Source organism: Orcinus orca, chromosome 10 (genome assembly GCF_937001465.1).
Source record: "Orcinus orca chromosome 10, mOrcOrc1.1, whole genome shotgun sequence".
Lineage (NCBI taxonomy): Eukaryota > Metazoa > Chordata > Mammalia > Artiodactyla > Delphinidae > Orcinus > Orcinus orca.
In genome coordinates, this window is record NC_064568.1 from 69,464,535 (window position 1) to 69,478,283 (window position 13,749).

At 55.1% G+C, this 13,749-nt stretch overlaps 1 protein-coding gene across 2 annotated transcripts in view; it reads right to left on the reverse strand.

The window, feature by feature from the left end:
- MDGA1 (MAM domain containing glycosylphosphatidylinositol anchor 1) overlaps window positions 1-13,314 on the reverse strand; it is a 59,078-nt gene extending 45,764 nt beyond the window's left edge. Inside the window, exon 1 of one of the 2 annotated variants that reach the window (XM_004267652.4) lies at window positions 11,882-13,314. In XM_004267652.4, the coding sequence (XP_004267700.2) occupies window positions 11,882-11,948 (67 nt within the window). In that variant the 5' untranslated portion in view covers window positions 11,949-13,314. The remainder of the gene's footprint in view (window positions 1-11,881) is intronic. The other variant, XM_033424096.2, reaches the window with a different exon arrangement.
- Window positions 13,315-13,749: the final 435 nt, after the last annotated feature.

A 13,749-nucleotide genomic window follows, 5' to 3' on the forward strand; every position in this document is an offset into this window, starting at 1 on the left:
CTCAGCTTCTGAATCTTCCTGATAAAAGATTTCAACAAGCTGAAATAAGGTTAGACAATGAGAAGAACTTCCCAACAAAGGATTAGACATTGAGCAAAGAGCAGTGGGGTTGCCTGGGCTCATGCGGGTACGGGCTTGCTGAGAGGCAGAAAGATGAGGTAGATCATGGTTTCTAGCACAGTCCCTCAGTTTCTGGTTCCCCCAAACCAGGAGGGTCCACAGAGCTCTCCTGTGGCTGGGACTGAAAGGAGCCACCTGCTAGTGGAGGGAGGTACCAACCAGTGGAAATGAACAACCTCATGGAAATGTGAATGAACAGTGTGTTGGGGTGAGGGGGAGCAAACGAGCATTAGCAGATGGGAAGCTGGACCCTCACATGAACGTCTGGGTTGCCCCAAGCAAGCCTTTCCCCTGCTCTGGTTCTCTGTCTTCTCTAAGGTTCCTTCTGGCCATACTCAGAGCCTCCAGAGCACCCCACCCAACCCGAGCTAGACTGGCAGGGTAGAGTGAGGTGGGGAGAAGAACAGCTGTTCACATCCATCTAAATCCTTTCATTTCAAGAAATGCCAACTGATCCTGAGGTGGGGATTTGTGGTAAAGACTGCTCATGACCTATCCAACTTCCATTCTCCCCTTCTATCTAAATAAACCCTGATATTCTCTTAGGTGAGACTACGTCCATCTAAAAGGCTACATTTATCAGCCTCCCTTCATCTAAGAATGGCCAGTAAGGGACTTCCCAGGTAATCCAGTGGTTGAGAATCCACCTTCCAATGCAGGGGACACGGGTTGGATCCCCGGTCAGGGAACTAAGATCCCACGTTCCGCAGGGCAACTGGAGCCCGCACGTCGCAACTACAGAGCCCTCACGCCACAACTAGAGAGAAGCCTGCGTGCCACAACGAAAGATCCCGTGTGACACAACTAAGACCCGACTAAGCCAAAAAAAAAAAAAGAATGGCCAGTAAGATGTAAGCAGACATCCTTGGGAGGGGGCTTCTGGAAAAGCTGACTCAACTGGTAAACGACTCAGCCTTTTAAGTGTTCCTCCCTTCTTCCTGCCTGGAATGTGTCACGATGGCTGAGCCCCAGCAGCCCCTTGGTGACGTTAAGGCAAAGGGCTCTAAGGCAGGGGTTCCCAAACTTTGCTGCACATCTGAATCATCTCGGGATCTTTCTTTTTAAAAAAAAAAAAAAAAAAGTGCTGATCCCTGGTTCTCACTCCCAGACATTCTGACTTAGTTGATGTGAGGTATGACCGAAGCATTACAAATTTTAAACACCCCCGGGTAATTCTCATATGCAGCAAGGTTTGAGAAGCACCACTGTGAGGAGATCAGAACAGCAAGAGGAAGGGAGCCTGGATCTCTAGTGACCAAGGAGCCACCAGAGCGGCCGTGGATAGCCTACTTCTAGACGTAAGAAAGTCACTTTAATTTGTTGGAGACTCTGTAGTCAGGTCTTTGGTTCTGGCAACAGAATGTGATTCCTAACTGCTATAGGACTGAGGGTCCTCGTGCTGCTCCCATCAGCAACCCATTCTCCACAGCACAGTCTAGGGAAAAAAAAAAAATAGGTCAGATCCTGCCCTCAGGAATTTCACACTGGGGGCAGTAGGCAAGTACCAGACTTGGTACTGGGCAGGCTTGAGTTCAAATCCTGACTCCACTACCTGCTAACTTCAGGGGCTTGGGCAAGTCCCTCAAGCTGAGCCTCAGCTTCGCCATCTGGAAAATGAGGACGCTGGAAAAGGCTGCATTCTCCCGCACCACTGCGAGCTCCTTGGGGGCAGGTATCCTTCAGCCCTCCCTGCAGTCACAGTGCCCACCTCCCTTCCAGACACTTAGCAACTGCTCATTAAACATTTGCTCGGTTTACATTTGAATTGAATTGCTACGATGGGGCCCCGCTCTGAAATTTTCATTTTCTCTAAACCAAAAAGAGAAGAGAATAAACAAAAGGGCCACATTTCAAAAAGGTAACAGAATTTACCTATTGAAAATCAATGAAAACAACATTTCTGGAGCAGTTTCTTTCGGTCTCTTTAGGTTCAGGTCTGGAAATTCCCTGGCTAGAAGCAGAGTGAGAGAGGCTACTCTCCCAAGCTCCTGACCTTTCCAGTTAGACTACTAAACTAGAAAGTCCCCTGGCTCATAATTTAAAAAATGGTAAGTGCGTTTTTTTTAAGACCCGAGGGTCTAGATGAGCATGGCTGAAACAAAGCTTGGGCGGTGACCTGGAAAACCCAGAAATGCCCTCAGAAAGCCCAAGGGAAGAAGGCATCTGTTTGGGCTTGACTCATTCAGATGCACTGTCTACACCAGCTGTGCCTGAGAATCAACTGGAGAGCTTCTGACCACAGCTGCCTTGATGCCACCTGCAGAGTTTCTGATTCAGGAGGTCTGGGGGTGGAGTCAGGCATCTGTTCTTGAAAAAGCTCTCCAGGTGGATCTGACATGCCCGCCGGGCTGAGAAACACTTCTCTACACAGCTCCCAACCCTCCAGATAATCAAAGTCAATCCCTGCTGAGTTTCTGGGACTGGAAAGGAACCAAGAAGAGCCTGGGGTGGAATCTCCAAAGCTGGCCAAGCAGCGGCCTCACGCCGGCCCGCATCTCTCTCTCTCTCTCTCTCACACACACACACACACACTGAGGTCACCCACCCCTGCAGCCCCAGCTTCCCACAGGCAGAAGGCCCGGCCTGGGTAGGGGAACTGCGGTTCCAGCCCTCCCGGGCCTGCGACATTTCTCAAAAGCGCAGCCTGCACCTCCTGCTTCCACACGCCACCCACACCCAGGGCTCCCTACCATCTGCCCGCCATCTCCTCTGCTCTCATGAAACAAAGTCCACATAGATTGCCTTAGAGTTTACGAAGTGCTATCACTCTCGGCTCCTCTGTAATCCCAAGACGTGGGAGCGCCTGAACCAGCCTTCCAGACAAGGACACTGAGCTCAGAGAGGTGAGGCTCCTAGGCCAGGCTCTCTCAGAGGCAGCAAGCTGACCACTGACCCTCCCACCCAAGTCTTTCCATTTGAGTCCAATCCTCTTCCCCGTCTGCCCTTGCTGTTCAAAGAGCAATCTGTGGGCTAGCAGCGTCAGCATCACCCAGGAGTTTGTTGGAAATGCACAATCTCTGCTCAACTCCAGACCCACTGAGTCAGAATTTGCATTTTCACAAAATCCCCAGGGGACTCCTTGGGAAGTCCCCTTGAGAAGGAGCCCCGCTCTGTGCTGCAGCCGCATCCCCACCAACCTCCCAGTTCCCAGATGGCCCTTACTCTGTCTCCTCCCCCACCTCAGATGGCCCTTCCTCCCATGGACTCCATCCCTTCCCTGCCTTTCTGGTCCCTGTCCCCTCCTGGGTCTCCTCCTACCTCCCTGATGCCACCTGCTCTGTGTCCTCTTTCTCCTCCCTCCCCCAGGGCACTGGTCTCAGCCCACTCTCCTCTCTCACTCTACTCTCTCTTCCTTGGCAATTTTATCCCACCTCGTGGTCTCACCTCACATCATTGTGTAGACATAAATCCAGATGTGCAAGTCCACCACTCAGAACAGATCTCTCCCCTGAGCACCGCCACTCATGTCCATCAACATCTCTCCCAGACATCCCAGCACCAGAATCCCATGAAGTTCAAAACTGCACTGGCATTGTCATTCAAATAAAACTATTCACCGAGGCCTTGCTAAGTGCCAAGAACAGTGCTCAGGGCTTTCCAGGTACGGCTTATTGCATGCTTATCACAAACCCATCTGACAAGCAGAAGAGCCACGGCTTTGAAAGCAGATGTAATTTCTCGGGCTCTCACAGCTGATTCAAACACGGGTTCCTTACCCAGAAGTCCAGGCATTTAATTGCTTCACTCCACTGCCCCAGACCTGTCTGACTTCCCATGGCCTTCGCTCCATCTCATTGCCATTGTGTGCCAAGCCTCCCAACACCAAACTTCAGAGCCGTTTTCAGCTCCCATCCCCTGCCCAAGCTCTGAAATACTGTCAGGACCCAATGATTGTACAGTCTCACTTCTCGCCTTTTGTAACAGTCTCTGACTGGATCCTTCTCCCATCCCCAACCTCCTACAGTCTATGCTCTACATGGCAGCCAGAGGGATTCTATTAAAAAGGTGTCAGTTCATGTCTGTCCTCTGCTCAAAATCCTCCCACGGCCCCCACCTCTCTCAGGATAAAATCCAAAGTCCTGGGCTTCCCTGGTGGCGCAGTGGTTGAGAATCTGCCTGCCAATGTAGGGGACACGGGTTCAAGCCCTGGTCCGGGAAGATCCCACATGCCGCGGAGCAACTAAGCCCGTGCACCACAACTACTGAGCCTGCGCTCTAGAGCTCACGAGCCAAAACTACTGAGCCCATGTGCCACAACTACTGAAGCCCGCGCGCCTAGAGCCTGTGCTCCGCAACAAGAGAAGCCACCGCAATGAGAAGCCTGCGCACCACAACAAAGAGTAGCCCCCGCTCGCCGCAGCTAGAGAAAGCCCGTGCGCAGCAACGAAGACCCAACGCAGCCAAAAATAAATTAATTAAATAAATTAATTAATTAAAAAAAAATCCAAAGTCCTTACTTAGCCTTCAAGGCTGCAAACAACCTGCCCCCATTAACTCTCTAACCCCACCTCCTACTCCCTTCCCCATGGCTCACTCTGCTCCAGCCATACTGGACTCCTCGTTGTTACTAAGTAGTCCAGGCATGTTTCTACCCCAGGGCCTTTGCACTGGCTATTCTCCTGCCTGGATCACACTTCCTGCAGACATCCACGGGGCTTCCTCCCTCCTCCCTCAGGCATCTTCAGGTCTCTGCTCTGGTGGCACATACTCAAGGAGCACTTCTACCCCCAACTAATGGGTATGAACTTGAACCACAGCCTACCACACCTTGTCCCCTTAGCTGCTTTACCCTTATTTTATAAAATTCATCACTATAGAATGCATTACTTATTCACTGACTTGTTTACTGCCTGTTTCCCCTCAACTTGAACTTAAACTGTAGGAGAATAAGAGCATGTTTATTTCATCAAACATCTCAAGTGCCACTTACAGAGGCTTCACTTACATGTTTGTTGGTTGGCTGCAGTTCTTGTACCCACTCCCTCCTGTCCATTCTCACAGCCACCACCCTGGATCAAGCTCTCATTACGACTTCCCCAGACAACTTCTGGATCTCCTGACCAGTCTCCCTCCGCCTGACCCGCAGCCTCTTCAAACACACAGCTGCACGGCTACCCAGCCTGATATGAGGTACCTGGGCTCATAGCAACCCATTCCCCTGCTCAACACCCTCACAAACCCAAGATTCCAGCCTACTCCCCACAAGCACAGGCTTTATAATCAGCAAATCTGGGTTCAAGCCCAGCTCTGCCCCTTGGACAAGTAACTTCATCCTTCTGAGCCCTCAGTTTACTCATTGGTAAAATGGGCTGATGAGTGGCTCTCTCTTAAGGGATTATGGTAAGGATTAAAGAAGACAATACATATTCCTTATCTCAGCCTGGGCAGCAAATGTTAGCAGTTTTTATTATTATTCCTTTACTGTTCCAACTCTAACTGCCCTGACTCCCTTTCAACCTACGCTCCAGCCCAAATCAACGACTCACAACTCCCCCCACACACCCAGGTTCTTTACGCTCCATGCCTTTGCCATAATGAGTCCTCCACCTGGGATGCCCTTCTCACTCCTTACTTCTATGCCCTTCTCCTCTACCTCTGGTTCAAATGCCCCCTCCTCTACCAGGCCTTGGAAGTAATTTCCTCCCTCTTCAAATTCCCACAGCCCTTTATCTGCCCTTGTCACATGGCATTTATCAAGATCGTCCAGGAACCACCATCGTGTATGTGATTCCTCTCCCCTTCTCCTTGAGAGCTTCTTATTTATCTCAGTAGCCCTGTCAATGCTCAGAACAGGGCCTTGCTCAAGGGAAGTGCTCAGTAAATATTTAATGAATGGCAAGAGGGACACCATACTGTTTTCCAGCCCCCAAATCAGAAGATCCACTGGGATCGAGTCTACAAGCCACTTCTTACCAGCTGTGTAACCTTAAGCAAGTTCTTAAACTCTTAGAACCTTGGTTTTCCCATCTGTTAAATAGGGACATCTGTTAAATAGGGACAATAGCCCCTGTTCTGACCTCTCAGAATGTTACGGAATCAAAGGAGGTAGACACATGAAAATGCTTGGTAATGCACGTGGTACTTACACACCTATAAGATATGGTCGTCATAACCAACGATTCTCCCCTAAAAAGTTCATTCCTATTTGCCCAAAAAGATGCCTGAAAGAATCATCATCGAATGCAAGGCAGGATGTCAAGTGAGTTTTACTTTCTTCCTTATACTTTTATGTTTACTCTGATTGTTTTTGCAGAGAACATGTGTTACTCATAGACTTGGGAAAAGGGAGATTGCGTTGCTTAAGAAAAAAGATTCATTCCTTTGGGTTAAGCATTGCTTTTGCCTTCTATATCAGCATTTAAATGCAATAGGGGCCCCTTAACACCTAGTATCAGCCGTCAGCAGATGTGTGCCTGCAAAGCAGGGTCTCTGACTATGGGGAGGAAGATGCAGAAGAGGGGCCATACCCAGGTTCACAAAGAGGCAGCTCTGCCGAGGCACAGGCCCCTGCTCTGCACAACAACCCAGCCAAGCCCCACCAGAGAGCTCTCCTCCAGCCTAGGGTTCAGGAAGTGTGGCTTTGGCCACAGGCGAATGCCCTGGGACACTGGGGTGGGGACACAGAAGGTGGAGGGCGGCCTGGGGCTTCAGAAGGCCCTAAGGAGCTCCCGTGGGCCCCAGGCTAAGCTCATCCTACTGGGAGTCTTGAGGCCAAGGGAGCCCAGGAAAGGCAAGAAGCAATGTGACAGCCAAGCCCTCCCCCTGCTGGCCATTTCTGGAGTGGCAGTGCCAGCAGCACAGGGCAGGGTCCCCAGACACACACCCTCACACCTGGAGCCTAGTCAGGTTCAGGTGTCCAGAGGCATGTCAGAGCTGGGGAGCGCTCTTCCAGCACTGAGTGGCCCAAGGTCCCATCTCCCAGGCCCCCTGTTTTTGCCAGGTGGGGCATCTCCTGGCCCATCCTCCCTGAGTCCAGCCACAAGGAGATGAAAGGGAGGAGTGGGGGAGAGGAAGGCAGACGAAGGGGAGGGGGGAGGGTGTGGGGGAGAGGAGGGTCCTCACACTGCTGCCTCTGTCTCACTCCTCCCAGGCCCACCTGCGCCTCCTGGGCAGCGGGAGAAGCCATGGCTGCTACCACTGCCCGGATTTCCACTCCCGCCCCCAGGTATTGATTTCCTGCATCATTCATTTGTTGGCCTTGGCAGCTGTGATTAGCTCCCTCCATTCTCCCTATGGAGCCCTCACCCGTCCCTCCATGTTCCAGCAAAGCAGAGCTAATACCAGGCTCTAATCGAGGCTTTGTCACCCTGGCCCCAGCAGCTCACAGCCAGGCCTGGCCAATGACAAGTAGGCTCTTGGCATGTCCCCAGCCCGCCTCTCGAAGGTGCCTTCCTGGCTAACAAACTCATCCTCTCTAACCACCCCCAGCCCCATTCCCCAGAGCCCCCTTCCAGGCAGGAAGCGCAGGTTTGCAGCCTGCAGTGTACGATGGGACATCATGGGGCTCTTGACCTGAAGGAGGACTCTCTGGCCCGACGTCAGGCCTGGGAGCCCTCAGACTAGCACAGGGGTCCACTTAAACTCGGTGGGGCAGGGGTGCAGACGATGCTGACAAAGCAAACAAAACAGCCTGGATTTGTGGGCACAAGGCCCTCTTTCTCCCTCATGTAGTTTCTATAACTGAGAAGGAAGAAGGGACAGAGGAGGGATCTTCTTGAGGACATTTAGAAACCCCCAAGCCTTCTGCTTGCCCTGGGAGGCAAGAGTTTTCTGATGCGATGCCTTCCTTCTCCAGGGGACAGCCAGTTTCAAGGCATGGGGTAGAAATGCCAGTGAAAAATCCCAAGGGTGCCCACACTCAGATCAACACCCAGAAGATGGCACTGGGAGACACACTTCCTGAAATTCTCTCTCTGCACCCCTCAGAGGAGGGAAAAAAACCTGACTTGGTGATAATTCTGTAAGCTATGTTGCTCCTGTCAAATTATTCAACATCTGTCTTCATGTTCCCACAAAAATTAGCATAGGATAGTAGTTTCTGATGACACCTTTGGTGAAATATTTTGACTTCCACCAGTAAGTTGCAAACAACCTGTCTTAAGGATAATGTCAATTTGCACTCCTGCATATTAAATAATCCAGGGGTTTGTTGTGTTTTTGTAAAGGAGAGGAGTCCCACTGACCTGCCCCTGGCTGGAAGTCCAGCAGCTATGGAAGGAAGAGAGGAAGCCAGGATGGAGGAGGGGGTGTTTTCTGATGCTATCCACACATAGATTATTCCTCCTCCATCACCTAGCTACTGTCTTTGCCCCAGAACTAGGCGTCTGGGGCCAGCCCACCCCCCTGGCTTGCCAGAAAGCAGATTACAGGATCCACTGGGAGCACAACAAACTGAGCCAGGAGATTGGGAGGTAGGAGGGAAGAGGGGACAGGCTCCAAATGGACCATCTGGTCCAGTACTCAGCTCCTGTAGCATCTGTGCCCCCAAGAAGAGCAAAACCACCTGACCAGACTGACAGCGCCTCCCCAGCCCTGTTGTAGACAGCGGACCTCAGAGACGACAAGAGCACACTCAGAGGGAAGCCAGGCATAGGGCTCCAGGCACCTGCCTCCCACCAGCCTCATCAGAGACCCACAGCCCAGGCCAGATCCTGATGGGTTTATCCTACACAGCCTGCTCTTCCTGCCTCTCCTCAATTCAGCTTCCATGTCAATCTGCCCCTCCCTCAGCCACACAGGCTGGGGTTCCCTCCCTCCGGCACACTTCTTCTTTTGTGCCTTGAGTAAAACCTGCCTCCCTTCGCACTACCAGGGAAGCTGAGGTCCCCTCCGGCTGCCAGCCTAGGACTCCATGACTCTCCCTAAGCAGAGACTCTCAGAGAGACCCACTACGCTGCTGGAAACCATCCTAGACAGAGTTCTTGGAGAGAAAGAATTTCAAGAAGCATTTCCTCAACTTCCCCCCAACAATGGCCCTTCATTCGTGCAACAAGTACTTGCCAGCTCCTGCTGCGTGCCGGGCACCGTGCTAGGTGCTGACATACAATGATGGGCATGAGTGGCCATCCCTCACCCCTACACTCTACTCTTTCTCAAACCGCTTCATCTGCTTTGGGCGGGGGGGGGCGGGTGGAGCAGAAGAACTAGCTCACCATATGATTTCTTTTTTTTTTTTTTAAGAACTAATATTTTTTAAATTAATTTATTTATTTTTGGCTGCGTTGGGTTTTCGTTGCTGCACGCGGGCTTTCTCTAGTTGCGGTGAGTGGGGCTACTCTTCACTGCGGTGCACGGGCTTCTCATTGCGGTGGCTTCTCTTGTTGTGGACATGGGCTCTAGGTACGCGGGCTTCAGTAGTTGTGGCTCGCGGGCTCTAGAACGCAGGCTCAGTAGTTGTGGTGCACGGGCGTAGTTGCTCCGCGGCATGTGGGATCTTCCGGGACCAGGGCTCAAACCCGTGTACCCTGCATTGGCAGGCGGATTCTTAACCACTGTGCCACCAGGGAAGCCCCTCCCATACTATTTCTTTAACCCAGACCCGGTGATACCATAGTTCTCCCTTCTGCTATATCTGGCCAAAGCTTCTAGCATCACAGGAACTCGGCAGCCTCTTGTGGTCCTCCTCCTCACTAGATCCTCCACTCTCCATCCACCTCGATTAAGACTTCTCACCCTGCAGTTCCCCTGAGGCCTTCCTTGGAGTCATTCTCTCAAAGGGCAAGTGGAAAGAATGTCACCCAAGAGTTCCGGGTTGGCCCCAGTGCACAGCAACACACCTTGATGTGCTCTGAGTGAGAGCAGCTGAGACCCAGGCACACGAGGGAGTGGAGAAAATACAGAGAAAGGGGGACTTACAAGCCAACGGCTAAATCCTGGCCCCAAAGTACTCTGAATCAGGGTCCACAGAAACTACTGCCCCACCCCCTGCCTTCATTGCTGAGGTTTCCAGGCTAGGCTCAGGGGAGCCTCTTCAAGATGGGTCCCATGTAGCCCTGGATAAGGTTGAAGAAACTGGAGGGGATAGAGAAGAGGAATGGCCAGGAGATGGGCCTGCCAGATCTGCCCAAGGGCACTCAGAGGGAGGAGCAGGGTGGAGGATAGCAGCAGAGGCGGAGGGCTCCCCATCGCTCTCCAGAGCCCCTGGGGTGTGGTGAGAAGGCAAAGACCTCAGCAGGTCCCTCCTTAGGCCACCTCTTAAGGAGACAGTGAAGCTGTAGGGAAACCTTGAGGAGAAAAAAGAAAGAGGACCCCCCAGTACACCCTGATGTCTTCCCCTACCCTGGGGAGGCCAAGGCCCTTGGAAGACGCTCAGTGGCCTCCTCTCCACAATGCAGCCTCTCTCAGTCCCTGCTGCATTCTTCCTCCTTCTTTCCCTTTCTGGCCTATGTAAAGAGCCAGGCAGTAAGAGACACACAAACTAATTAAGAAGCAGAGTTTGGCCAGATGCCTGGGCCAGCCTCCCCAGGGAATTAAGCCCAAGCCAGCTAGCTGTGTAGAGCCAGGAGGATGTCACCTCCCAGATACCCCCAGGACACCCCTCCCTCTTGCCAGGCTCAGGGAGACAGGCCAGGCATCCCCAGAAGGAAGCATTTAGCATCTGCACTTGAGGCTGGCAGCTGAGGGACAATGCCTCTGCCCCCGCCCCCTCAACAGAATAGGTCAAACCCTCTCCCGATCTAAAGGTGAATAATTAGGTCCTCAACCCTAGAGAAAGAAGGAAAGAGAATCTTCCCCACTCCAGCTACACATCATTAAAAAAGTGACCTATACAGACCACCCTGCAGTTAGAAGAAGGTAAAGTAAGGGCCACCGGGCCCCAAAGACTTTTTGTGCTGTGGGTCAGGGCATTGCTGGCTGCCAGAACTCAGAGGGAAAGTCCCTGAGAGGGATGAGCCCTCGTCCTCCTGAACGGATGATGCCCACTCCCGGGATCTTTCTCCCGGAAAACCCACGAGGGAGAAGGAAGAAGGGGTAACCAGAGTTCCCTGGGCGCCTGAGAGTGTGGGTGCGGACGCGGGAGCAAAGCTGCGTGGCAGGAGGCAGAGTTTCGACACGTAGCCTGATGGGTGCGTGCAGTGTTTGCTTTTCTGGGGACTGTGGCTGAATGTGTGCGCGCAGGCAGAAGGAAGGTGGGGCTGGGGTTTTGTAGCTGGGAACCGGGGACAGGAAGAACTAACTGGCTCAGGAGAGGTCCGAAAAGGCATTCTGGGGTCTTGGGAGCCGGATCTAGGGGATGCCTGCATCCGCTTGGGCTGTCAAGAAGCGAAGCAGCGAAGCCCAGCGAGAGCCGGGAAGGCGAGCCAGCCGCCGGGCCGCGGTACTGACAGCCGGCTCGCTCGCCAGCCGGGCGCAACTCCGCATCGTGCAGCGCTCGGCTTCCACTCCGGAGGCCGAGCCAGGGTGGGATGAGGTTTCGGTGCAAGTCGTTTTCCCAGCCCCCGGTGTGCGGTCTGTCAGGGTCTCCCGAGCCAACTGGGTGCTCTCAAGGGTTCCGATTCACTCCCGCCCCTGGCAGGGTTTGGGAAAGTGGGTACTACCTCCCCCTGGCATCCCTGGCTTCATGCCAGACCCTACAACCTGTCTCCGTGCTCTGAAGCAGCTAGCTCGATCTCCTCGCTCTCTGGAAAAGGGCGGGGACCCGGGCATCCACTCCAGAGTCCGAGCCGGGGTACCCACCAAACCCGGGCAGCGCGCACTTTGCGCCTTTTGCAAAGTTTCCGCGCGGTGCTAAGCCGGCATGGAGCGGGACGCGGGCTCTTACCGTAGACTCCTTGTCCCTGGCAGTGTAAGGGGATCAGGGCCAGAAGTAGAAGGCAGGTCACCTCCATCTTCACGGCCCGTGCTTCATCCCCGCGAGGCGGCACAGCCCGAGAGGCGGTGGGGGGCGCCTCCGCCGGGGCCCTGCGATGCCCCTTGCGTCTTCCCCTTCCCCGAGAGGCGACGGAGGGGGCGGCGGCGGCGGCGACGGAAATCAGGAGGCTGAGGAGTCGGCGGTGGCGGCGGCAGCGACCTGGGTTTCTCCTCCGGCGGGGCCGCTGCCCGCGTGGGAACGCAGGGGGCGCTGGCCCGGCCCCGGGTGCCTCGGCGCGCCCGGCGCAGCAGCCAGCGCCCCGGCCCGAGAAGTCCGGCCGCCGAGCCTCTCCGGGTTCCCAGGGATGTCCGCTCGGGGTTCTGGGCGCCAGGGACCCCTTTGCGGAGGCGAAGGCGCTTCGATCCAACAGGCCACCGACGACTGACAAACTTGTCGTTTCCCCGCCCAGGGGACGCCCCTCCGCGGAGCTGGGGCGGGGAGGCCGGGGCTCCGCTGGGGTTAATCCGCTGTCTCCAGTTCTGCGGCTGGTGCTGGGGGCTCAATGGCCCGACCCAAGGGGGCCGGGCTGGGCGTCCTCTCGGAGGCGAAAAGCCCCGGCTCTGGCCCTCCTAAGCAGGGGAGAAGCGCGGGCTAGGCTCCGCGGAGGGGCGAGAGTCACGGGTCCACGGGTCCGCGAAGTTAGCCGAGCCACCGAGGAACCCCGGGGAGGAATCGCGCCCCAGCGCCCCGCGGGAATCAGGAGAGCAATTCCATCCAAGAGAGACCCCAGAACGCGGGGAAAGAAGGAAAGTTTGAGTCGTTTGAAAAATATTCGCGCTCTCGCCAAGGCCTGAGCTGCGGCGCGGGAGTCGCTCGCCGCCTCTGCTCGCCTCGCTCCGCTCCCGCCGTCTGGCCGTGGCGGTGGCGCTCCCGGGCTCGGCGCTCTCGGGAGAGCCGTGATGAGCCGCGACCCAAGTTGGTCGTCCCCGTCCCCGCCCCCGCCCGGCGGCGTCCGCCGGCGGGGGCCCAGAGCAGGCGGGGCCGGGCCGGGCTGCCAGGCGCGGCTGCAGCTGGGCTCCGGGCCGCGAGAGCGCTCCGCTCGCTCGGCAACTTGGGCTTCGCTGTGCTGCTTTTTCCCCGCTCCGAGCTTTTCATTCCGCGCTCCCCCCGCCTCCCCCTCTCCTCCCTCCTCCTCGCGTCTTCTCGTTCGGTCTCTCGCTCTCCCACCCTTTGTCGCTCGCTCTCCTGTTTGATTCCTCTCCAGTTAAAAAAAAGGAGCCAATTAAAGGCAGCGCAGCTCGCCGGGTCCAGCCTCTGTCCAATTTCCTCGCCTCCCCCAGGACCAATTAGAGAAAACAAAACAGGGCTGGGGGAAGCAGACTGCCTTTCTCTCTCTCTCTCCCTCTCTCCCTCTCTTTCTCTCTCTCTCCCCCCTTCCCCCTCCCTCTCTCTCCCCCTCCCCTCCCCCTCTCTGCACCCCCCCCCTTCTCTCCCTCTCTCCGCCCCCCCATCCCCCCAGCAGGAAAATGTCAGAAAGCAGAAATGGATCCATCTATCCCGAGGACAGAGGCGAAGAGACGTGGGTTTCGGCGCGGGCTCTGCAGCGCGCTCGCACACTCGCTCTTCGCCCGCCCTTGCACACCCAGACCGGCTGCCCGAGCCGGGTGCACCGATCCCAGTACTCTCGCTGGGCAAGCACGGCCGTTCGCCCCAGGGACTCTAGCCTAGCCTGCGGGGCACTGCCCACTTTGTAAATGTTTTGTACTTCTGGGGGGGCGGGACTGAAGCGGGGGTCGAAGGGAAAGGCCGGGGGCCGGGGCGCCCGCGGCTCTTGGGGT